Here is a 27,505-nt window from a genome sequence, read left to right on the forward strand (position 1 = left end):
AAGAGTATAAGGGATTTCAAAGATATTAGTAGCACTCTGCACTGAATGCAATATGTCTTCCATCTCTTAACTAGCTTATATTTGTGAAACCTGAAGTACAAGAATATTTTAAAAAATCAGTCCGTAGTGTTTGGCCTTGCTTTCATTAGGTATGTTTTAATCTACAGTTAATCACTAAAATTCACTCATGTTGTGAATGTAAAAGAGTTTCCTGCTAACTAACTCCCTGATCCTTTAACTGAAATGATAAAATTTAGTGCAAAAATAAGATTCACATTACTTGCATTATTTTCACACATATCTACCTAAAGCATCCTTGTCTCAGTCCATTTTGCAAAAGAGCAGTGGTGCTATCATACAACATCCCAGATTATGCTATGTTGACTTGTGTGTATTGGTAATATTTCTGGAAGCTTATACTAAATTTTAGAGTAATTTTTGTAGTGTGTGATAAGAGAATTTTTACCCTGGATACAGGGACGGGACAGAGGAGAAGAGACAGTTTAATTGTCAAAATCATTGAAAGAGCAGCTGCAGTTAGAAGACTAGCTAAAAGTAGCTGTCGCAGTGTGTCTAAACTGCAGACGGGTCATGTTTGCAGCTGATGCTCTGATGAACTTTAGTATGGGTCCTCTTTCTTGGCCCATTCACTCTGAATTAAAAGCATAATCATACTCAAGGCAAGGATTTTGACACTCTGCTAGAAGTCAAGTTAGGTACTAGACTAAGATGTACCAGTTTCAAAATGTTACATACTTTTAACAATTTCTTTTTAGTTTTTGAAGTTATGTGTTATATCATCAGTGTCTTACGTAGATGACATCCATAGGTGTTTTCTTTAGAAATGGTCTGAGCCACCCATTTGACATCAGATCAGGTATTAAAATCCAGAGGCTTTGAAGTTTTGGCTTTTCTGATAAAATCTTGTCAGTAGTCCAGAGGGTGAAATTATAGAAGAGAATGATTAATTATCTTTCCCTGCTGTTCAGGTTCCTAGGAATCTTTTTCAAATAATTTGATTATAGTTGCTAAATAGAGTTGCTGAAGCTGCACCATAAGAAGCACTAGAAAATCCAAACCACAGAATTTCTGAAGATATAAAGGACACAGCTAAAGACAGTCTCTTTGGATCATAGGAAAATAATAACTCTGATGCAGTCTCAACTTAACTGCTGTCCCCATGTGATTAACAGCGAAACCTTTCATTTGGCAAAACATGCCTGTATGTTTGTTTAATCATTGAAATACAGTTCTGTGTGACTGTATCTGAAATTTGTAATGCTTCTTTATCACTATAATTAATTTCACCTGATGTATAGACTTTATATATTCTAATGCAGGCAAACAAGTGTTGTTTCTTCTTGACATGTAGTTCATCATCTGCTCCAGCTCTGACCATAATGAAGTCTCCCATCATAAAGTAGTGTGATAGCAGCATAAGTATAATGTACTAACAGCATGATTTAACAGCATGAATCAGCAACGGACTGTTGTGGCTTTCCAAATCCGTACTGCAACTTTGCTATCTCAACAGAATGTTCGAAAGTAAATGAGGTAGCATTAGGGTTGGAGTGGTTCCAGTCATCATAAGTAGACTGACTTCATGCTTCGCTGGGGCTGCAAGGATGCTGTCTCGTCCTGTTTCAGTCTTGCTGAGCATGTTATCGTTTCCCTTGTGGCACCATGATTGCTTACCAATAAGTGATACAGTGTAGATCATGATGTGAAACTGTAATGAAAGAATTTGACATTTTATGACTTTTATTCATGTTTTCTTTACTTTTCAGAAGGAAATCCACTACAGTTAAAATTATTTTGGATATTTTTAGCCATTTGGATAGTCTTGGATATTTATTTTTGCTTCCATAAAGATTTTGAATACTCAATTACATTTTGTTAATGTATCTAACACAGCTTATTAGAACTCTTCTTAGCGATCGGTTTATTCTCTTCATGGGTAGACATCATTGTATGCTTGAGAGTTCTATCCTAAGGCTTTTCCTGATTTTCAGGAAGACTGTAAAAAGGGAAGCTCCACGGTATCAGAGAATAATACTGTAAAGAGACTGCAATTTTCTAGTGACCACAATGTGTCCAGCTAATAATAGTAATAGTCATTAATATTGTCTGCAAAAATAGCTTTGTCTTTATTTTCTTTTATGAATTTTAATGGCAAGCCTGTAACATGTAAGTTCTTCCTTGTATCTGTGACAATTTTTGTTTTATCTATCTCAGAAGACTCTGTGGGAAGAAAATATTGTTATGTTCATGAAGATAATAAAGATACAGTTTTAATTATAAGTATTAAATTCTATCAGTTTTACTTAGTATTTTTCTAATAATTTATCTAGTTACATACCCAATTTTCTTACTATCAAGAACAACTTGAAACTTTTTTTCACTACTGTCATTCCTAACAGCTTCATTTCTATTTCTATCTTTATTCCTGAAAAGTGAATCTACATTAAATAATAAACAAGACAGTGAAACTGGATTTTATTCTTTGGTGATACTATGTATTTGGTTGATAGGTGTAAATGTGCAAGATAATGATTTCACACTGTGGTCCTTTTTTTTTTTTTTTTTTTTACTTTTAAAAAGCATTTAACTGTATCAATCAACAAAAGCATAATATGATGTCCTACCAGCAGGACTAAAAAAATATTTTTTAATTAATTCTGTTCAAGAGGAGGTTTGTCTAGTGAGCTTCTGTGGGAGTCAGTAATTGGCATGATTTTATTCAGGATTTCCACTAATAAAATAGCAGATAAGAAAAATATGTGGATGACGCAGATTTACCATTCTGACCAAGTGAGGAGAACAGACTAGTTACATAAACCAGTCTCGAATCACTCATTCAGTTGACCTCTTCAGGCAAGCTGTATTTTGATATAGTCAAATGAAAAATTTTTGCAAATACAGGATAAGTAGAATAGGTCATGTCTCTGGAGTGAGAGACTGTACCATAGGATGTGTGGCTTCTGAAGAGATCCTGGGGGGCATTGCTGACAGCTCACTATATGAGCTTACAGAATGATGCTGTAGCACATGGGAGTAATTGGATACTTAAATTAATGAACATAAGAACTTGTTTTGCCTTTTAGTGGGGTGGGTTTTTTTGGTAATATTGCATCCAGTTCTCACGTCTGAAGTCAAAGACATAGAGAGGGCTCAAAGAGGATGACTGAAGTGCTCAAAATAGTTTTGTCAAACAGAAAACCAATAGATGAATTAATATATAAGAAATTTCATAGGAGAAGAATCCTAAGACACTAACAAAATAAGTAATGAAATTCTGCATCTCTTGAGGATTTCAAGTTGATGTTTAACCTGAAAGAAAAAAGGTTTCGGTTTAGTTCCTATTATCTACACAAGGGGTCAGACCAAGATAAGTAATGATCTTGCCTGGCTTTAGCAACTATGACTCTAGGAATCAGCCCCAAATTTCTGTTGTGAATTTGACAAATAATCCTCCCACTGACATACATGGTTGCTATTGTGTATAGATACAGAAAATGTCTGAAGTTCTCACAGCTGTCAAAACAATTAGACAATGAATTGGCCTTAAAATACAATTTTGAAATGGCAGTCCTCATTTCTAAAACATGTATGATGTTTTTGCCTTCACACAATTACCTCTTAAACGTTTTGATATCTAGTAATTTTTAGTTATCCTTAACATGTAAGCAGCACATAAGGTTAGAACCACACTGCCATTGTAAGGTATACGTCTAAAATTTTGGGTCTCTGTAAAGCCTAGTTGCAGAGAAAAAGCACTGTTTTGTGTAAAAAGGCTTCAATAGTTGTTGAGTAATCACTGCTTTTTTTAATTTTTTTTTTTTTTAATTTTTGTCACCAAATAAAATAATTGAAATTTTTGTCACCAATAACATAATTGAATTCTAGAAACAGGTTCATTTTTTTCTGCCACTAAGTTGTGTCCTTCCTTATCTTGGAAGCCTATATGAAGTAACAGGAAATATAGGTATGTTTTCTGTTCAGAGCTTTACAGCTCTTAAGTATGCTGAGACCAGACTCCATACAGGTCCAGCAGGCTGGGAGGAACACCTTGTAAAATTGGGGTCCCCTCTCATCTGCACGTGTTGTCAAGAGTTGTGTTTGATCTGACTGCTGCTAAAGGAAGGGAAGGATGTGATGCAGGGTGTATAATCTGAAGAGATTGTAAACCTTGCTTTATGGCTTGTATTTTACAGAGATGCTGTTGCTATCCAAGTTTTAAATCAAATCTTCCACACAATGAAAATCTGATTTTATTGTCCTGTAGGTTTCCAGAAAAAGCACTTTCTGATTACTGTAAGCTATTTTTCTCTCATCAACCAATGTTTTTATTTATTTTTAGTAAATACAACAAAAGGATCTCTGTGTTTTCTCCATTTCAATATAAAAAGGGATTTCATGAACAAAGAAAAAACTGTTGTTCTTCCTGAGCAATTTAAGTGACCGGCTAAACTAAATATACTGGCAGGGCTTCCATTTAGTTAGTAATTCACAGCTGTCACTGGAGACATCTCTCTACAAAGAAAACTGTTTTCTTTCCATGTTTATTTCTTCAGCAGAAACTGCTGCATAACAATGTCAATTATTGGCCTTATCAGTGTGTAACCCTGGAGAAGACTAAAATCACAGGAGCCTGTACACTTGACTACCAAACTCAATCAAAACTACTGATAAGAGAACAAAGAGAAACTAAAAGCTTTTGGAGTATGAGGTGAATAATAGGATGAAGTGACATATGCCTTTCTTTGAGACAAGCAGATGGAGGAGGATTAATTTTCTTTCTTTCAATCTTCTGTTCTCTCCTATGGTTTCCTAAATGCTGGTGCATGTAGATTTTGCTATCTTACAACAAAATTGTCTCATTGCAACTGCAACCAGTAAAAATAACAAGAATTAAAATGCCTATTGTTTTGTCATCTACTTGTAAACAAATTGGATTTAAAATTCTTCCAGAAATGCCATTATAGCAGATTTACTATTGCCATCGTAGCCTCCTAGTTAGCTCTTACAGCTGCCATAAAGAGCAAGATCTTTATTCATGACAGCTTGTTTGCTCTCTGTAGTGTTTTTTGCATTGGACATCCCTTTGCAAATATAGTAAGAGCTCCTATTTATCCCATCCTAATTCATTTTCTGCACAGTAGCATTTGCTTTCTGTTAGCTGAATGAATAGCAATGGTTGCATCCAGTCCTCAGGAACTGAGTCACTAAAGCTTTGTGTGAATTTTTTTCATCACAATTCTTACACATGTGTTTACTTTCAGGTGCTGATCTGCATAGGACAACAGGTTAAACAGGGACATCTGAAATCCTTAATAGCTGTTGTTCTCTACCACATCCTTTCTTAAAGATTACCGCCCCCAAGAAAAGATGACAGGGCATAGCACGGAGCTGCCTCTGAATTGCCAGCTTGCAGACAAGCCTATTAAAGTAAAACCAGAATTGCCACCAGTATATACCTCTGACAGTCATATTTCATGTAGTTTATGTCTTTATTCTCTTCTGTGAGAAAAGGCCACATCTTCCACACTGTGCTATAGTTTCCTCTTGGAGATTTTGTGATAAATACAGGAATTCCTCCTCTCATCTGCCTGCTAAGGAACAGATGATAGATGTAGTCACTGTGGGCAAACCAGCCCATCAAACACTTACATTATACCACATAATGCATCACTGAAGTATTTTTCCACTAGAAATGTTTTACAGTTTTGGCCAAACTTTTAAACCCCTTTTGGTCATGTTCATTTATTTAAACAAAATGGCATTTTATTCACAAGGTATGGTTTTATAAAAGAAATAATTTTGTCAAAAGCCCAATTCTCCAAAGAAAATAAATTTGGATATAAAGTTTTCCTTAAAACTCGTTAGGTTTATGTGTGGTTTTGAGTCTTTAGGTAATCACTTCAGACAGATTTTTTGAGGCTTTTCTCTGAATTTGGAGGCCACAAGCCTTTTGTCACTGTAATTTGAATTTTTACAAAACCACATGGGTGTGAGAACCCTACACCTTGGGAGAAATACTGCAAGCTATTATTAATATTTAGTTTATGTAATACTAGCGTCTGTCACATGCTAAAATAATTTTTATGAATACAGTATTTCTCCATATTGATTTTCCATGATTTTAGTAAGATTTATCCTTACGTAGTGGAAAATTAAGGATATTGACTTGCTTATCTTTGATGACCAATCTGGAGCTGCTTTGCAATTGTCAGAGTGCTCCTCTGACAAACTGCTTTGTTGAGTATTGATACCACGACAGGGGCCACTGCTTTCAACGTGCAGATTTTTGTGACGGTTTAGAGTATAAACTTGTTTATTTCCTTACATGTATGGACTAGAATTACCAAGAAGAGGTACTCATGGCCTAAGCGCTTTTAGGACTTTAATTTTGGAAATCTTAAAAATCAGCAGTCGGAAAAGATTAACCCAGCCTATTGTTGCCTACTGTACTGAAAAGACATTCAGTTCTTTCGTGTTTGTGTCTGGAGGCTGTTCTTTTGTAGATAAGCAAAGAATAAATCCTGCATTCAGCTGTTGGTTTGCAAACTCATATTTTTGATGAAAGTTGAGGCGTTCATCTTCTTATATAGAAATTTGATCTCAAATTCTGGTTGACCAAAGCTGAACTTGTAGATTTCTATTTTTATCAGTATAGTGATATGTAAGAAAGGCAATTAAATATTGTATAAATAAAAGGTGTTAGTATTTTGTCTTAGAATCCCAAGGCCTTAGGATATTTGTATGTACCTTAGGGCTTCCATGTACTTAATTTAGAATTATTTTTCCATGGTCCCAGTAATATATTCTTTGTCTATATGCTTTTGAAAAATTGCATCTCTCTGGGACTTGCATGAGAATTATATGTTTGTTTTTTGTGTAATCTCTTCAGAATTATGTTTAACAACAACAGTAGACCGGGAAATGAAGAACTGGCCCTAGCAGAGAGTATTAAAAAAATGTAGTTTACTTAACCTTGTAAAACAAAGCTTGAGAGGGAGTATGATTAGTTTCTAGAATGCTTTTGGATCATTTTGTAATGGGGGTAAAGATTTAAATCATAACACAATTTTGGTGAATGATCAAAAAGATATAAATTGTTCTACTTTGATTTATAAACCATTAGATAAAGTGAAGCACTTTTTATGTAAAATATCAGGAGGTAAAGAGCAGTATATATTTTCTGACAAAGCTTGATAAATGTATGTTATTGTGTGACACAGTAAGATTAATCCTGCTTTGGGCTTCTTGTAGTCCCCAAGCAGTTTGAAAGATGTCTTGAGCACAGTTGTTAATCACGTTTCTTGCACAGTATTTATACTGTTTTAGAATATTTTTATTCTTTAGGTTATAGGGTACAATTGAATTATGTTGTGTTAATTTGAATTAGTGCTTCAGTCTGATTGTCTGTGGAAGCACTTTTGGAACTTCTCTCCAACTGAAGCATTATTTCTTCTAAGAGCTACAAAGGAAATGCATTTTTGTGTATTTTTCGCTTAAGACATCACAAAATAGATAGAGATTTCGGGGTGATGTTGTCTTTGTACATTGAGAGAACCTGTGCAGCTTGTATGATCCCCTATTTTGTGCTCTTGTGCCTGCATGCGTTGGTCACCAAGGAAGCTTAAGCGATTTCTTAATGTGAACAGTGGTGTTCTCCTCAGAATTGAAGGGACTTTTGGATTAGTTATTGATTTTTGTGAAGCTTCTCAGGTTGACTTGGAAATTTTCAGTTACCAGATTTCCTGCCAGTGTAGAGACATAGGGCTTTGGGCAGGTTCTTTATCTGTCCTTTCCTTTAATTACAATATCTTCATGAAGGTGGTTTGGTTCTGCTCTTCCACTGCCAAGTCGTTGGTTCTCTGTATTGATATCCTTCAGTCTGTTAGAGGTGCATAAATGCTTTGTGGGTTTTGACATGGCAAATGGGGAACTTTTATTATTCAGAACCAAACACCTATATATGGCTTCGTGTGATGTTGGTGATTGAACGACATAATGGAAATGGCCTCTTTCAGTCCTATATCCCTAGGATACTGACAATATTTCATTTGAATTATGTTTAGGAATTTTTTTTACTTCTGAAAATATACTAGTTTAAGTAGCCGCTGCATTGTGATGTATTTATTGGATGTAAAAATTATGTATCTCAGACAGTACTACTTAAGTTATAATACAGGCAATTTTGCATCAGCAATCCTTAATATATATTTTCTGTAAAACAAGATGAGATTTTACTCAGAACAATTTACAGGGTGAAATAACTTTTGTCAAAATATACTAATTGCTTTAAGTCTGAAATATATAAAGTTTTGATACACTCTTGTCCCTGTGGTTCATTATATTCAATTGGTATTTTATGATTTTCTTCCTTCTTTTTTGCTGAGCTTTCAGCTTTTCATACTACAGTGTTAAAATTTAAGTCATTGTAGAGAGGGGAGTATGTGTGACTTTGGAGCTTTACAAACTGTGCCATTTAAAATGCATTGCCAAATTATGGTCAGAAAAACCAAACTAAGAGTGGGTAGCATATGGACTTTATGGAGAGGCAGAATTGTAAATTTTCTGTTGGAATCTGCTGTACAAATATTTTGATCTTGCCCGACTACAGAAAAAAATGATAGAATGTAGTAACTTACTCATTGGCAATTCATTTCAGAAATGAAATTCTACCATAATTGCTGTAGTCTTAATTGGTACAGCAGCTTCCATGTTTGGATGGGTTTTGTTTGGACTTTTTTTTAATAGAATGACTTCTGATCTTCATGACTTTTTATACTCTGGATATTTGCATCAGTGTTCCTTTATTTGCTATTTTTTGCCTGGAGCTACTAGCAAGTGATATACTTGGGCTTATTTATTTATTTATTTATTTGTGAAGATTTATATTTTGGTGCATAAGAAGTACACATATCTCCAAATACCATCAATCTAGCAATATTTCATAAAACAATATGGCAAAATGTATAACCAGATCAGTTCAGGACCATTCTGTTCTGTCCTGATCAGTGTTCAAGTAAGATAGCTTCTTCTTTCTGAGTATTGGATATTCTGTATCAGTACCTTAACCTCTTCTATTTCACATACATGTAATTCTGAAGCATTTGGAGACAGTTCAGAATAAAAATGTATTACAAAAATAAGATGTTTATGGAGTTGAACATCTTTTAGGTTCTGTGGCAATGCTTGCTTTGTTTTTAAGTCCATGTCCTTAACCTTATCTTACAAAGTTGTAGATAGTAAGTTTCATGAAGAAAAAGATATAACATGCGAATTTGTTTCCTGTTTTAAGATTTAGGGGTGAGAATTACTTGTGGTTTTGGTTTTTGTTTTCATCCAAGAACAAGGACATAAAGCTACCTACAATATCAGCTAAGATGTGATCCTTTAATGTACTTTAATGTACTTTTTTACCATATTAATTTATATATTTTTGTACCTGTGTAAATGAAGATATAAATCTTCTCTTCAGCTAAGTGAGCACAGCTTCTCTGACATAGTTCTTTAGAACCACATATTTTATGATTAGCAATTAAGGTTGCTAATGACTTGTGTAAGAAGAGATCCATACTGGATGAAAAAGGACTTTAATTGCCGTTTTAGTGATTTTAATATGCTGAGTCCAGGAATCTTTTTCAGTAGTCATGAAAAGAAAAACATGAAAGGGAAATTATAAGACCATCAACTTTTCACAAGCTTTCATTTTCAGAGTGTTAAGGTGTGTTTCTATGAAGTTCTTACTGGGAATATGAAGTTAATTGTAAGAATAGCATACTTCTGTATGGCTTCAGAAGATTACGGGAGAATGTTAAGTTGAAATGAAGAATTAAAAAGTGTATATTTGAATCAAAGAATATATACATTATATATTTGCATCAAAGAATCAAAAATATATACTAATTGAGAATCACTATGCACTTGAGTTGCTGAATGTTAGCTGATAGCAGGAGGAATTAACCTTTAACCTATTTAGATTTTTTTTTTTAAAGTATCCATTTTAAGATGCAAAATATCTAGTTAGAACTCTGAATAACCTTTTTCTCTGTAGTTTGTTTCATACTGTTCTGAGTTCTATATGCTGTGGTGTGTTGGTTAGGATGTCACAGTGTATGAAAGAAAGGTCAAAATTAAGATAAATGAAAATGATTGTTTAATAGACTATTCTCTGGAAAGAATTAATAACACTTTCAAGAAATCCTAGGTGCATAATTTAGGTAACATCAAATAAAGAAATGTACAAGAAAAAAAAAATCAAATTTAGCACTGAATTTATGAAGTTGAATGTTCACTATTTCAGCAAATATTGGGATTGGTTTTTTTGGTTTGTTTGTTTTTTTCCTCTAAACTGTCATGGGACAGGATGTGAACTTTCACATTCAAGGTGGGAGTTCTTGGGTGACACTGATTTATGACTTCTGAAGAACATACCTCTCCTAAATCCTTCAGACTGTGCCCAGTGCGGGCTTCAACGCTCCTACCACTTAGTGTAGATAAACCAGTGTTTTCCCATCTTCTGCTTATCAAAGTTAAGGTTCAAAGAACATGGAGGGCATTATTGCATCTATTATCCAAACTGGACTGTTCTGTGCTACCTCAGCCATCGCTACCTACACTGCATGGGCACTGTGGCTTTCCATGCTTAGGAAGCAACACAAGCGGTCAGCTGTACCACTGGAGCATCCAGGTCCACTTACTCCTCTTAACCTGTATCTGCAGCAGATATTTCTTAAGCTGCAGTAGATGACTATTCCTACTATCTCTTTAATGTTAAATTTTGAAGTCTTAGTTTTCTCAATTCCAGCTGTGCCCAGCAGGAAAGGAATGTTTTCTCTGACTCCAAGACATAGGTAATTAATAAGATGCACAGCACTCCAGAAATACAGCTCATTATTTGCAACTCCATGTAGCAGGTTAGGACAGCTGGAGAAATAAGAAGTGGCAGCAGTGTAGGGAATATTGCTGAGTGCATTGAAAGAGAAAAAACAGTACTCAAGAAAGGAGAACTTGTCTCAGAGCTAGAGCCCTATTTATTTGGTGTACTACGTATCAACAGCGAGTGACAGAGAGAAGGGAAAAGTAGCTCTAAGGCAACTGAACAAGGTCAGCTGGGCTCTGCAGTGTGCGCTGGACCTGTTGTGATGGTCTGATGAAACCATAGTTAATGTCTCAAACATCCAATAAAGAACTTTGATAAAGGAAATGGCTTCTGTGGAAATGCAGGTAATGGCAGGAAGATGCAGCAAGAGAAGGGGGTCTCATGGAGGTGGGACCACACTTTTCAGAGGCTGAACTTCCCTATCTTGAGCAACTCTGTGAAGAGCCAATAGAGAAGCCATTTTCACAACACATGTGCCAAAAGGAAAGTCACACCAGCAGGGAGGGGGGAGTAACTCCCCAACAACCCCCAAGCCCACCAACTCATTTCCAGAAGAGCCTGAAGGTACAAACTGCGCATGTACCGAAAGCAAGGAGAATTCTAGAAGCATAAACTGCGCATAATGCCTAATTAGTCTAATGAATCCAAGTGCCCGCCCAAAGGAGGAGCAAGGAATTATAAAAGGACACAAGTCAAAGCCCCGGGTGGCTGCACCCCACCGGAACTGGACCCCTGGGCTGGCTGGACCAACGATGGAACCAGGACTGGTGAAATCTTCCTTTTTGTCATTCTCTCTCACTCTTTTTCTCTCTCCCCTTTTCTCTCCCATTCTCATTCTGTATGTCCTCATATAAAGCAAGTCTTGTTTGGGCATGTTTAAGGTTTATTGGGGTATGTTTAAGATCTGCCACTAGTCGGTGTAAGTTTAATGCTCATTGCAGAGGCTGCAAAGATTACTGACAGAGTTTCATGCCAATATCTGTTGTGAGCAAATAAAAATGGAGTTTTGTGAATTGAAGAATCCTTGGTGTTGTTTCACCTTAATCCTGACCTGGGAATTGGCAAATCTGAGTCGTCGTCCCGAGAAGTTAGGACACGACACCTGTGCATTCATGTTACCATCCAGTGTGATTGTTACTACTCTGACAGCAGGCTGAAGGGGGAGGATTTGGACTGAGCTTGGCTTAGCCCCAAAGCAGTGGGTATCCTTCATCCTAAGTATCTGGGAAGAGGATTAGAGGTTAACATTGCACAGGGCATTACCAGCCTGGCCACCGCAGCTATTACAGGGTCTCAGCCAGGCAGTAGCTCTGACACATCTGTCTGTCTGTCTGCTTCACTGTGCAATGCAGGGAAGGGACCAAGTCCATGGATGAGTTGCCCGCTTGGTACTAGCCATCCATGACACCCTTTCCTTTCACACATGACAATCCCAAATACAAACAAGTGAAAAAGAATGTTGTAAAAGAAATAGGAATTAAATCATTCCTATAGGAAGTATTCCTTTTGCCTGTATAGTGGTTACATCTGTTTGGAAAAAAATTTTTGAATCATTGTCCAGTTCTGGCTGTCTCTGTTACCACATTATACAATTTCTCATAAAATCATAAAAACGTTTAGAATTCTTTGTATGTATGCATATGGTTTATTACTGGTTTTTATTATCTAAAAAGATAAATGGGCATTTTTTCTGGCAATAGTTGGTTTCCTCCTTAGTTTGTCTCAATAATTCCTCTAAATAAATTTTAGTAGTATTGCACTTCATTAGTTCTTTAAAAGTAGGTGCTGTGTTCTAAAATTTCAAGCACAACTTTTGAAAGTACAAATAACTCTCATAAAGAAGCTGTTTAATCAAATTGCCACCATAAATTTTGCAGTGTTTTATATGTGTGTGTAATGTGTAACAGATAGAGTTCTTGTTCAAAATGTAGCTGTTAGCAATTCCTTATTAATAAAATATTATAGATAAAGTTAATCTACCTTTCATTTAGTTATATGCAGTCCTAAAGTATAACATTGAAAAGTTCATGATCATAAAATACAGTAAGATTGCAGGTTCTGCCTATCTACAAAATAGAGCTGTGGTAGACCAGAAGTACTCAGACCATAATTACATTGCAGTTAGCAGCGGGAAGAATACTGTATTTTAGGACTGCCTTTATTTGTTAAATTAATAGACCAGTTCTCAGTTTTGACATTAAAAACTAACTCTATTAATTTCCTCAGTATGTTCGTGTTTGATTTTAACTTTAGTTATTGCCATTTTTATACGAACTAGAAATAAAAACACTATTCTATTACTGGTTTTTATGTTTTGTTAAGTTTCTTCTGTTAAAAAAAAACCAACCGCAATTGAACTTTGTCGATAATTCACACAGACAAAAAAATCTGAACTGAGTTTTCAAAGTAAATAAATTGCTTTGATTATCTCAGAAGAGATCTTTGTGCTCTACTCATTAGAATAACGTTTTTATGTTTTATTATCAACATATTATTTGTTCTATAATTGGTTTTGATGTTCCTTCCTTCAAGATCCACATATGGAGTCAGAGTGGGGGTGACAATAAATAGCATAACAACTATAGATAGCCATTACCAAATAACCAGTATTATTGCTAAAAGCTGTATTGATTAAAGGGATTATAGTGGACTTCATACTATAAGGGGATTTGCTAATGAACCAGATTTCAAAACATGATAAAATTTGCTTGGTTTTGCTTTCAGGGGTTTTTAAGATTGTTTTAATGATCTGAGGTTTCATTGCGTTACAATCTCAGTGAGTAGAAAGGCTGATAACTTTGTAATAATTATTAAAAATGTGTTTTGTGAAGTTTTATTTAGTATTCAGTTATGAATTCGTTTACAAGGAACAGACCTTGACGATTGTGATTTTAGAGGAAACTGAGGAATACACTGAAGAATAAGGGCTTTGGACATAATCTTCTTTTTGCGATATCTGTCTGGTAGTCTGGTATTTTCTTTTAGACACATGTATTGTATCTTGTGTGATAAGATTTTTTTCCCCTCAAGAATAATTTTGTTTCTGACAACAGCCATTGCTTAACAGGCAGTATTACTCCCAGATCTTTTTGCTGTGGTGTTTAAAACATACTTTTCATACTTCTAAAGGTACTTTTATACCACAGCACTTGCAAGTTTACCACTGTCTTGTCTCTATTACATGGTGAACATGTCAATTTATCTAAGGAAAATGACATTTTGAAGGTACATTTACTTTAAAAGTACATTCTATACAGTTGCTTGTAAGTGTTCAAACGTACTTTATATTGTAGCATAGTTGAGCATGCTATATAAAGTGTTTTAGCATGTTTTAACATATCTTACAAAAACATGTATGTAAAGTATCATGTAAATCCAAATACAGTTAAAGTAGTGGAAATACAAGTGAAATTGTATAAAAGAGGTTTTTTGTTTGTTTGGTAACAAAAACATTGAATTTCAAATGTGCTGAAGAATTATTTCAGAATTGTGGTTTAAATACATCAACATAAACCAGAAATCTCGTATAAGGGATATTAAATACTTTATGCCTAGGTCTTTTGCCATACTAAGAAATCAGTTTAGTATATAGATTTTAAAGTTCTTCATAGCATGAGTCTCTTACAAAGGATATTAAATACTTTATGCTTAGATCTTTTGCCATATTAAGAAATCAGTTTGGTGTATAGATTTTTAATTTATTCATAGTATGACCCAGCAACACCGGTACATGAGCTCTCTATATCCTTTCACTCCAAATAAAAAAAATACATCCTTCTACTTGTTGGGAAACATACCTTTATTGTTTCCTGAAAAGGGCCAAACGAGTATATGTTTAGCAGGTTTTTTGTTGTGCTTTTGGATCTCTTTTCTAATTAAGTCCATGTCCTTTAAAAAGAATAAAATACTGGAAAATTTCAATGTGGAAGAGAGGTCCACAGTGCAGTCCGCTGTTGAAAGCCAGGCTAGGGTCAGAGTTCAAGCTTTTCAGGGGCTTGTCCAGGCAAGTTGTGAAAATCCTAGTAGACAGATTCTGTGGTCTCCTGGCAAGCTGCTCAAGCACCCTCATTGTGAAACGCTTTTTTCTTATGACAGCTTAGCTTCAACTTATTACTATTGCCTCTTGGCCCCTCTTTCTTCTTTACAGCCCTCACTGTATGTAGTGGAAAACTGCTCTTAGATCCTACCTTAGCCTTCTCTTCTCCCAGCTGAAAAATCCCAGTTTTCTCACACTCTCCCGGTATAACATCTGCTGCAGCCCCCTAACCATGCTAGTGGCCCTGTGCTAAAATCTCTTCCCTTTTATTGTACTTCGTGAGAGGGAGGAGTAAATCTAAGTAGTACCTTGATCTTCCTCTGCTATGGGTAGTACCTCTTTCCCCAACTCTTGCTCCTGCGTACGAAGACTTGTGGTTTCTCAGAGCAGACTTGGTCAGTCAAGACTGAGGCAAGAAAGGTATCACTGTCATTTCATTCGCTACAATGTTAAGGTTTTTACCACTTTGAAAATGCTCTTATTTTTCTTATATTTTAAACCAATTGAAAGTAAACAAGGATTAAGGGGGAAGGGGGGTGGGGGGTGGAGAGAGGAGTTGTTGTGGTTGTTGGGGGGGGGGTGTGTTTTGTTTTTTATTTAATAAAGTTATTCCATAGATGAGGAATTAACTGTTGATTGTACATACCTCAAGTGCCTATGACTGTTCCCTAGTAAGGAAGAAACCTGCTACCGCCTGAGTGGCAATGTGAAGGGGATGTTGGAAATGCCTTTCCACAGTGTCGCACAGGAGGGCAAATGCCACATACAGACCAAACTGGAGTGCTGGCAGGCTGGGCCATGCAGCTAGGCCTTAGTTCAAGAGATGAATATGGCTATTCAGCACAGTAAGAGTCCAGTCAAACTAGGGTGCTCGATTTGCCAAATACAAAGGGTATAATTCTGAGTATATTTGTTGTAGATGCAGCCCAAATATAAGCAAACAGTGGACTGGGATTTTGGAAACCTCAGCTCTGATGATGGTTCTACTGGCTGCCCTGATTCCTCAGCCAGGTGACATCACAATATCATTTAAATTAAGCAGAAAATAAAATTCTTGCAGGAATATTTTACAAATACTGCTTTTTGGACTCAGTTTTCTTCTTCTGAAATACACCAGGCAGTTTATCACCAAAGAGTTTTTTATGGTAAATATTAATTCAAGTTCATGATTCATCATTTTTCAAAGTGCGTCTTAAATTTTAATTCTGAATGTGGATAGGAAAATTAATTTAAGCAGTTAGTGTGGATGCCTTATTTATGTATGGATTCTAGTGGTTCCTGCTTTATCAGTTGGAGAAAAAATAAGAATAATGATTTAAAATGAATGAATACTCTTGAGTCACTACTCTTGTGGTCACCTTTGCTCTTTTGTAAGTGTAAATGCTAAACTGAGGAGTTTTAGATAAACTTCTCAGGTGGTCTTGTAAATATCAATTAGCATATGTTTGTACATTTCTTCAAATCCAAAAATTGGGGTTTTTTTCTTTTGTTTTTTGGGTGGATTTTTTGTTGGGGGATGGTTGTTTGTTTTCAAAGAATGCTTCATATTCAGACAGCAGTAAATGTGGCATGATTTTCTTTAGCAGTTAAAGAGAGTAAAATTTTCTTTAGTAGGGTTTTTGCCAAGTTCTGCTTTATTTTTAACAAGCTATAAGATTTATTTCTATCTGAGCCAATTCTGAAGCTCTTTAATAGATCACAGGAAGATAAGCCTTATCTTTAGAAAATCACTAAAGTAATGTGTCTTTGCCTAGTTACTTCACTTGGATTTATAACTGATATTCACTAATCAGCATCAGTCTTAGACTTTGACGAACAGTTAAGGAATGAGTCTTTTCCATTGGTAACAGTGGCAAAATGCCCACTGAAACAGAAGTGGACTTGAATGGTCAACTGATTACTTTGTAATTTATTTTTATATTCAATTCTGATGAAAATTATTAATACGTTTACAATTAATCACAGAAGTATTAAACAAGTTCTCCACCAATACTTCTATTTCAGATTTGAGCTGCATGTTAAATTTCATATAGTATGGATAGAACAAGAGGAAATGGCTTTAAACTGCAACAGGGGAGGTTTAGACTGGACATTAGGAAAAAATTTTTCACAGAGCGAGTGGTCAGACAGTGGAATAGGCTGCCCAGGGAGGTGGTGGAGTCACCATCCCTGGATGTGTTTAAGGGTCGTTTAGATGAGATGCTGGGGGATATGGTGTAGGGGAGAACTTTGTAGATGAAGGCTGATGGTTGGACTTGATGATCCCAAGGGTCTTTTCCAACCTGAATGATTCTGTGATATTGAAGATGTAGTCTTTGCATGTTCAACAAAGAGCGTAAGGTTGAATGGTTTGAGTTTTCCAGCCTTAAACCTGGAGCACCTGATTTCCCCTGCTGTTGTGGTGTGTCTCCTGGGAGAAAAATCATGTGTTTTTTCTGATTCTTCATGGGTCATTTCCAAACAAACCTCTGAAATTGTAAATATACTTTAGAAGATGTGGTTTGTTCTGTAAGATAATGTACCTTCAGTGCTTTGGAAAGGTAAATGAAACAAAATTAATATGAATGTCTGTTATTTTACCTCCTTTTTTTAGTCATTGAACAGTCAGTTTATAAAAGTGACCACTATGTAGAAGGTTTTAAGAAAATAAAACTGTATTTTTGTAATCATTTTCTGATATGCATATCCAATATGATCAATTTACCATCAAAACTAAATATAGAAGCAGAATTCATTAATCTACAAGAATTACCTGTGTTTCAGAAACATGTAGCAACTTTTTCTAGTTTGAAAAACATGTACAATTGCCACAGAAACAAGCAGTGTAGTGGACCAAATGTGTGACCAACATAGACTCCTGCTTTCCAATCTCATACTGAAACAGTTTAGCTTTCATTCACTAGCTATTGAATAACTTAATAGTACCTTCTGTAGAGGCAGGTATTGGTTGCAGCCGGTGCTGTTCTACAAAGTACAGGTGCTGAGGTCTGCTAGAAGGCTCACAGTTCTCCAGTGGCTGGAGGATTGGTTTAGGCCAAAGTTATTTCAACAGTAGCCCAAAGGAAAACCAAAACACTGCTCAAGCACTATGTAGCAGTTTGCACCATTTGTACCAGTTTGCACCAGAAGTCTGACCCAGCAAAGTCTTGGCACTGCAAACAGTAAAAGAGCTAATTTCATAAAACTCACTGGATTAACTGCTGTGTCTTAGAGCTAGTTGAAAGTTCATTTTGTAAAAGGAAAAACATTAATTAATGAGGATAGGCATTTATCACCCCTCCACACAACCTTCCTACTGTTCACTGCGAATTTATTAATTATGGTTATCAGCATAACTGTTAAATAAGTAGATAGAAATTTAAAAAAATGGGATTTTGGCAGTTGCATAACACTTTATTAAAAATGTGTTCTCTCAAGTGTAATAGAGACATTCTCATGCTAACTCTGTTGTATTACTACTTATTATTTGTAATTAAATATATAGTATTGCTCAACTTCTGTCCTTTCTTGTTTCGTATTACTAGAACCAGTATATCAAGACCATGAAATAGATGAAGCCAAAATTATTCTCTCGCATACAAAAAAAGAATAATTTCATTTTCATTTCTGCTCTTTGCTGTTTCCTGAATCACAGAATCCTTGTTAGGGGTTCTTACAGCCATCTTCCATGAAAGTAGGTGCAGAAGAGGGAGAAGGGGGGACAAGGAAAATAAGAGCCTTATGAAGAAGAATATTTTTGCTGTGTACTTATACATGATATTGCAGGATTCTGATTTATAGCAAGATAATTGTTGTAGTTTTAATTGCATTGCTGGTCTTTAGAATAAATCTTAAACATATTAATGCAAAAATATACATATGTACATGCTCACAAATATATACATATATACAAAAGTGCACAAATTGTCTGCATTTTTTCTGCAAAAATAGAGCACCTAGAAGATACAATCAGATTTAACAACTGGACTTATTCCTAAAATTGCTTTATAACTGCCATCATAAAATTCCACGTTCAGGTTGTTGTGATGTAACTCATCCAAAAACTTCCCTTTTGCTGCTTTGGCACAGCTCAAATTTTAGGAATGTTTTTGTCAAAACAATTAAAAGCATGAGACAGGGGATCTCCAGCTGATCTTTTCTTTGGAAAGTTTAAAACATGAACTTCATATTTGGCCTAGCGTGACTTTTCCATCTCTTTTGAGGGTTTGTAACCTTTTGGGTCACCATTTATTTAAGAAAAACAAACTAACTTCCCAAGTGTGGTCAAATTATGAGACTTATAAAATTGTCATTTGCATGAACTCAGGAGAGAGTTTGCGGTAGTTGATCTTCCAAAGAGTCCTGTCACAGCTGGCAAGTTTCAGCATACGGATGAGGATTTAAAGCTTTGTGCTGCTGTGGGCCATGATGGATTTTGGTGCCATCATCAGAACTGAACATACAGACACTGTCCCAGTGAGCTCCTTATTACCTCTATTCCTGGACTGGACTTAAGGCTGACTGGAAATGAGTTTTGTCTAAACCTGATATAAGAGACAGGAAAATATTTCAGAAGAAGAAACCAGAAAAGAGTGGGAAACCAGGGCTAAGAATCGAGGTGGGAGCTGACTGCAACTGACTGAAATAATAATTTATTTTATAATTTTTCATGTATTAATAGAAAAGTAGCTTATCTTTGCATCAGTGTGAGGGACTTCTCCTCAGAATATCAGGGAAGAGGAAAACAACTGAAGTGACTGGGAAGTTTTTGTAAGAAGTCCCAGACTTTACAATCAATCATAATTTTGAGAATGTATCCAATCGTATAACTCCGTGTCCTGGAGCACAACAATACTTTGGACAGTCAATGACACAGATAGCTGTAATGCCCTTTTGACCGTTCAGTGATGAGTTAGGAATCAAACATTTTTCAGGTAACCCTTTTGAAGGATCCTTCAAAGTGCTATCAGTGGGATTTGACTGTGTGCATCACAGTTCAGCATAGAGCTACAATCCTAGAGTTTTGACCAACAAGAGATTGGGCATATTTGTTGATACCATGTTGCTACGATAAAACATATGCCCTACAAAAGCAGGAATCCACATTTTAGGACATTTTCAAATTAAATTTAAATTACCATTTGAAATTACTTCTATTGATTAATTTTATCTGTATTGCTGTATAATTAACGTTGAAGGAACTGTTGTTTACTGTACTATATACAATGCACGCCTAGAAACCAGAAGCACCAGAAGTCAGATATTCATGTTTGCATGTTAAAAGATTAATTAGGAAGGAGAATTTTAGCACTTCTGCAACGTAGTCAGCAACTTTGCTTTATCTGTAGCTATCTGCCTCTTACCCATCTGATAAAGAGGTTCTAAAAACATTTAAGATATTAAAAATTAAATTAATATTTTATAGCTCCTTAAAGAGCTCCTTTTGCTCATACCTAGCGTAGGGATATTGAAATGATCTGTGCAACAGATGTTACAAATTGAAAGTAGGTTGAAGATCTTAAATGTGAAAGATACATGTAGAATTTTTAAAGAACTGTATGCAAAATGATATGTGAAAACGTCGAGAGCTTGGTTGGTATTGGCGAGTGTGTAAGATGTATCCAGGTGCTAAAATAATGTAGGAAATATGACAAATCTAAAAGAATTAAACCATTTTGGACTTACAGAGCTCAGAATTAAATTTCTAGTAGTTTCTAATGACTCCAATACCTATGAGCTATGAAATGGATATGCTAGCACTATTTACCTCTTAGAAGTCTAATGGAATTGTTCTGATGCATGGCATATGAGTTCTTGTTTGTCTGAATACAACAAGGGGTCTCCATCCATGGTTGGGGGAACCAGTAGTGGTATAATCATACAACGGCAAGTGCGGGTACATAGAATTTACACACTTGGGTGTTATTGCTTTCTTTTACCCATAGTATTTACAGAGCAAGTGAGTTCACACCCTTTTTTTTAAATTTTATTTTTCTCAACATTAGAAAATAACCATAGTTCATCTACAATTAGTGACTGGTTTCTGAACTGAAAGATTGAATAGCAAGTATTTCTGTAAAAATTACAGGCAAATCACTAAACTTAATTGGTTCTCAGGTTTGTTTGGGATACTGAGGTGCTACATGAGTTATTGCTTATAAATAATCATTGTATAAGTAATACATTGCTACTACACTGGTATTTGAAAAAAAAAATTCTTTTTGTTTCTCTCCATCTAGGAATTGCTGATATTTTTACAAAATTTGCCCACAGTACACTGGGGAAACGAAGAAATCAGCATACTCCTAGCAGAGGCCTACAGACTGAAGTTTGCATTTGCGGATGCCCCCAATCATTACAAGAAATGAATATAAAGAGCCATGTTCTGCAGTATTATGGCATCTGTTGTTCTGGTTGTGCTTTCAGCTCATTTCTCTTTCATTTGAATTAAGACGACCATTAAAATTCTGTTAGAATTTGCAGAATGAGAACAGAATACCAAAGAACTAGACAAAGCAGGATATTGAGCATTGAATGAACTTAAAAGTGAACTTTTTTGCTCAACATGAAAAATGAGTTCAGAAGTCTATCACATAATTTTCTTCTTTTTTCCCCCTTCTTTAATTAGGAGAATTGCAGTCTGTCTAATTTATGTTGAGCAATTTTTATATGTACCTAAGACTTAAAAATACTTACGGAATGATTTTGTCATTACTTCAGTGTCACCTGCCAATGACTTTATCAGCCAGTTATGGTCAGTAAAAGTTACTTACTTTGAGTGGAAAAAAACTTTTCATAGTCGTAAAGACTGTATGAGACAGCAAGGCCTGTGTTTTGGGGTCTGGTTATAATTCAGAAGACACTGATATTTGCACACCATCTGTTGTTTTTCCATGGAATTAGGTTAGAGTACTTCAGTAATATGAGAATATAGAAGATTGCAATGGAAATTGGTGGCATTTTTCTAAACATTCAGTCTTGCAGTGTGCTTTAGAAGCTTTTTAGCCATACAAAGGAGTTACTTAAAGCTGAAGATTCATCTATAACACTAAAATAAATCCCTCTATATATTTTGGAGTGTTTTTAAAATACTGAATGAAATAGAAGATGTGGTCTTGTCAAAGTAATTAAAGCTTTTCTTTCAATGCCTTCAGTTTTTCAGCATGGAAGTTCACTTTTAAGAAATGTATTAAGCATCAGGTTTACAAAGCAGGATATATTTTTATCTCAGTTGTTGCCTTATTCTCCATTTCTAGCATGTTAGAAAAGGAAAATTAATATATCTTTCCAAAGCTTATTTGTTAAATAATTTAATACTTTTTTTCTGGTTATTCAGAGGAAGCGAGAAGATAGTTCCCAATAACAGTAACAGTGACTAAATACTCGATCACTCTTGTGTCATTAGCAGAATCTCTATGACTTTATAGAATAAAATTAATGTTTCTTCATATAATTATGAGATACTGAATAATTTCTTAAAACTTACATAATTTAAGTGCACTATTTATTTTCAAGAAAACTTTTCCGATAAGAATTCTGATGTTGCTCTGTTGGGTGTAAATAACTCGTATTAATTTGTGCCTACCCTACACGTACAGGTTATTAGGGGTGAGAGTTGCAATAAGCAATATACTGGAAGCTCAGAATTGTTTTTCCTCAGTTCATTCTCAAGTTGTACAATGTTGCACGAAAAGTGTAGTGCACTTTTGAGTTTGGGAATTAAAAGATCTTTAAGAGGTTTTTTCTTATGACTTGTTATTGGAAAATTATTTTCAAGTTCTTTAAATATGTAGATACATATTTTAAAAAAAAGCTTTCTAGATGTGTTAGTTACATTACTTGTTTTAGGGGCCTTAGTTCTTGACACTAACTTTATAATAATTAGGTGTTTCAGGGTAAATAGAATAAAAGACATCTTTACCAACATGTGATTATGAGATCTGTATTTTAAAATCTTACGAAATCTTTGGTAGAAGAGAAGAAAAATAATTAATTCAGAAGCAGGAGTGTTTGGTGACTAGGATGCATTCTGTTCCACTGGTGTCAGTTGAGGGTTTCAGTTGTGATGGATACAAGATCAGGCCTCCTAGGTTTCTGCATTTGTGCCTCAAGTGTGTAGTGGATCTGTGTTAAATGTCCGTATACTGTTTTCTATAACTTCAGATCGTGGTCTAATGTAAAGAAATTTATCTTTATGTTTACAAAGAATGTCATCTTGTGCCTAACAGAGTATCTACCAATACCAGAATAAAAGAAACCTGAAATTTACAACCATTTGCTTTTAACTTAGTATCTACAATCATTTGTTAATAGAAATGCATATTATTGTAATGAGAGAAGACACACAGCATTAAATGTACAATGTTGTAAGGGTTTTCTATAATTAACTTTTTTCTATTAAGATGTTATTTAGGTAGTTACATGTAACATGGAAAGTTGACCCAAAATTGTCTGCTGTGTCAGATGCTCCTGCATAACATTTATGGGACTGGATATATATAAATTTCCTTCATCGGGTCCACATAAGTTGTCTGCCACGTCTTCCAAATTAAACAGGTACCTCTTACTTCCCTTGGAAGAAAGTATTACCATTAGAGGTCACATTTACTATTGTGTCTGTGTCAGAAGTTGAGTATTGTACTTGAGCACATTGCTTTTTAAGGATATTGGGAAGTTTCCTAATATAATAACAATGCGTATTTATGTAGATATAGACTTTTCTGGAAAATACAATATAGATATATAAATAATGGTTATATATCTATACAGACAGGAATTGTTTTCAGTAAATAGAAGGCCAACATTTATGTAAAATTTCAAATTTTCAATACTTTAAGATTTACATAAAATACTTCATTTTATTAAAAAAAACCCCTTACATTTAAAAATTCTACATCTCAGGTAAAATGTCATTCCAAACAAAATATTACATAGAAAAGGAGATAATGTTGTCTTTATTACATACCGTGTACTTTTTTTTTTTGAATTCAAGATTCCAAATGTTATAAAATTCCTTTATTGTATGTATTTTCTTATGAAGGAGGCATCTTGACACATCAACAGTGAAACCAGGCAGTAATTTCCTAGAACTCATGTGAAATACTGAAGTTGTAGTGTCTAAAATGCGTGTTAAAGAATTTCTGTAATAAAAATTTAAACAAGAATGTACAATATAAAAAGATTTATGACTACAGTATTTGAAAAATGTAAATAAAATTAGTTAACTATGTAAATACAGTACATGGAGTAGGATAGAAATGTAAGTTGAAATCTTATGTAACTCTGTAATATGTTATAAGAAATCAGTTTCATTATTTTTTGGCTCAGTTCCTTATGGAAAGGTCCATGAATTTGTTTGTAACTTCAGAACTACAGAATAGAAATATCTGAAGTTCCATTGTATGCTTCTGACAAATATTAACACTGAGGCACTGGTTAAAACTGTAAAACTGATGAAAGATGAGAAAATAAATGCATATTTATGAAGTGCTATATAGAGTGGAAAGCTTTTTTTATTGTTTTCATCAAGTCCATTGCATACTACATCAAAGCATATTTTTGGTGTCTTTATGTTTTACAGTCTCAAAACCCTGTATTACAAGAGTTAACGCAGAAGCAGAACCTCTGTTCTCAGTTACACTTCTGCAACTCTCTGCCCTTGTATCTTGTAGATTTTGTAAGTTAGTAAGACAGACAACTTCCAAAGGTATGTCTGCATATACCATATACATAAAAGGTACTGAGCATTTTCTGCAAAAACAGATGAAGATAAATTTGACACCACAGCAGAATTAAACTGAAGGGCAGGTGTAGCAAATCAGGGCAAAGCGAACAAAGAAGGTACAGAATTCTGTACCTCTTTGGAGGTGAGGAAGGAGGGGAAGCTTTGGGGGGGAGACAGTAAAAGGTAGTGAGGTCAGTAATAACAGTCAATAAGATCTGGAAACTTAAAGATGATTTAAGTAGATTAACAAGCAAGGAGAGACATCCTGTACATATAGGAGGCTCAAGGCCCTTATGTCAAGGAAGCTAGTGGGAGACTTCCAATAATCCAGATGAGTCTGGTGAGAAAATATACAGGTCTGGTTATTATGGAAGGCAAGGTTAATAATTTCCTTGTTTAAAACTCCACACAGCGTTCAGGGAAAAAGAGACCTAGGGATGCAATGGGCAATCTTTCTGTTATGTGCTTGAGTGACAATGAATTGTAATCATGCTGGTTTCTTACCTTGAACAAAATTTATGTTTCTTCATCTGCTGTAATCTTCTGAAGATCCTGCAGAAAATAGGCAAGGGGAGATTTTTCAAATTACTCTTTCAAAAGCAGAAGAAATCAAGAAGGTGGAGTAAAGGCCCCAAGGTCTCACGAGGAATGTGCTGGGAGACATAGCTGAAAGCTATTTGTTGGTTGATTTTCTTGTGCGAAAGCAGCCCTGGATATCTATCTTATGTCCTGGGCAGATAGCCCACAGATGTAAATGTGAAGTGCAATAGAAAGAACTTTCTAGAAATCTGATCCACACTCCAGGTCACTTCCTCCTTGAAAACAGAGTGAGGAGGAAGGTAAGTGCTTTGTAGTACTTTAAATTCCTTGGAGATGGGAAAAGGAGGTGAGGTGGAAGAGCTTCCAGGCCAGCAATCACTCAGGCAGGATGCTGTGCCATGGGAAAGAACTCCAGCTCAAGTGCTTCTAATCACTGTATGATGGAGAGTGAAGTTCCTTGGCAATTTAATTCCAGATCATTTGCATTTTTGTAAGTTAAAGCTAAAATCTTGCATCGCATCTAATTCCTTAAGCTTAGTGTAGCTGAGGCAGCACTGTAGTAAATAATTAAATTGCTATGGCACCATATCAAAGAACCTTTTAACACTTCGAAGTCTTCTGTCTTCTGTATGTACCCCACATTTGAGTCAAGACCTGTGCCAGAAATGAGAGGCTGAGAGAGATGCGATACTACAGAAAGCCTTTCAGAGACAGGTGCTCTGAAACTTAGGATTTTTTTGCACAAAAGAATTTCCTACAAGCTTCCAAATGAGAATTAATGTGCACAGTCAGTAAACATAGTTGTTTGAACTGGACTTCCACATTTCTGCTTGTGATCAAGCTTCCTCAAGACAGAAAATTAAAGACTGAATTTGCCACCAGTATGTGGACACCCTCAGAAACTTATGCTCCAGGCACAAGCTTAGAAGTCTGAACTACAGTACAGGTATTAATTTTGTTCCTAATACAGAACTATCTAGAAACATAAGTCAGAAAGGGCCAAAAATTTCTAGCAGAAGTCTACTGCAACTTGTCTGCCTTCGTTATCAGAGTAATCAAGATTTAATGTACATATTTGCTTTGATTTTCCTGTTATATGTACTTCACAACTAAGATTTCATTTCTGTGAGATGTGGATTTGGGGGCCAAATCCACTTTATTCCAGAAATTTCTTATCCAACCATCTCTTATCTGTGCCTACTCAGAGATCCTCCTCATGGGAAGACATCCATTCTGGATTTCAGAGCAATAGAAGAAAAAAACAAAAACAGGGAGAACAAAAGAGTGTTATTCCCATAGATTTCTCATTTCCAGAAAGGATAAGGAAATGCACATTTTGGGGTATTTGGACAACTTCATATTCAAACTCAGCATGCAGACTCTGACATAGGGCTTTTTGAAATTCAGGTTATTTATTTTCATGTATTTCCATCTTCCTCCAGAAAGAATTGCAATTTCCAGTGAACAGTTCCTGCTACCAGCCCATTTGATCAAGTCTTTTCACTCTTTTAGCAGCAGCAGAAATACAAAATATGTAGCTGTCATGACAGCTCAGAGGAGGTAACAAGATGCCCAGGCTTATCAATAGTTAGATGCCTATCTCACTCATAAAATGTCATTTTAACAACTAAGGCAAGTCAATAGACTTGGCAATTTTTCTTCACTTTTGGTCTAAAAATAAGTCAGTAACTCCAGCTCAAAGCAGTGCTTGTAGAAGCACTTTTTGACTGTAGTTAAAAATAGACTATATACGGGGAGAAAAAAATCTAGTCCTATACCTTCCTGATCAAGTAAAAATTTATCCTAAGACATTAACAAGTATTTGCTGCAACCATATAGAATATGTTATCATATACAGATAAATAATTCAGTTTTTGCATACACAAATGAATAAAGTTGGCATATCAGTAAAGAAAAGTTTTTGTTGTTATATTTATTCCTAGATATTTTACCATCATTGTATCAGTGGAAAATTTTATGTAAGTTTGAAAAAGGAATACATTTCTCTCCATTGCTGTCATCACTAGATATTAGACTAGATAATTAGACTGGATATTAGGAAGCATTTCTTTACAGAATGGGTTGTTAGGCGTTGGAATGGGCTGCCCAGGGAGGTGGTGGAGTCCCAATCCCTGGAGGTGTTTAAGAGTCGTGTTGGCATAGCGCTTAGGGGTATGGTGTAGTTGGGAACTGTCAGTGGTAGGTTGATGGTTGGACTGGATGATCTTCAAGGTCTTTTCCAACCTAAACGATTCTGTGATTCTGTGATCACAATACAGGGCAGCAGACATCTTCACGTTCAGGTGATCAGCCATTACATTCTTAGTACAGA

At 35.3% G+C, this 27,505-nt stretch overlaps 1 protein-coding gene across 2 annotated transcripts in view; it reads left to right on the forward strand.

Annotated features, from left to right (window-relative positions):
• Window positions 1-24,401, forward strand: part of TBC1D22A (TBC1 domain family member 22A) — a 199,412-nt gene extending 175,011 nt beyond the window's left edge. For both annotated transcript variants that reach the window (XM_074870048.1, XM_074870049.1), the window contains one exon: window positions 21,149-24,401. In XM_074870048.1, the coding sequence (XP_074726149.1) occupies window positions 21,149-21,277 (129 nt within the window). In that variant the 3' untranslated portion in view covers window positions 21,278-24,401. The remainder of the gene's footprint in view (window positions 1-21,148) is intronic.
• Window positions 24,402-27,505: the final 3,104 nt, after the last annotated feature.

This window comes from Strix uralensis, chromosome 5, assembly GCF_047716275.1.
Source record: "Strix uralensis isolate ZFMK-TIS-50842 chromosome 5, bStrUra1, whole genome shotgun sequence".
NCBI classification, from domain to species: Eukaryota; Metazoa; Chordata; class Aves; order Strigiformes; family Strigidae; genus Strix; species Strix uralensis.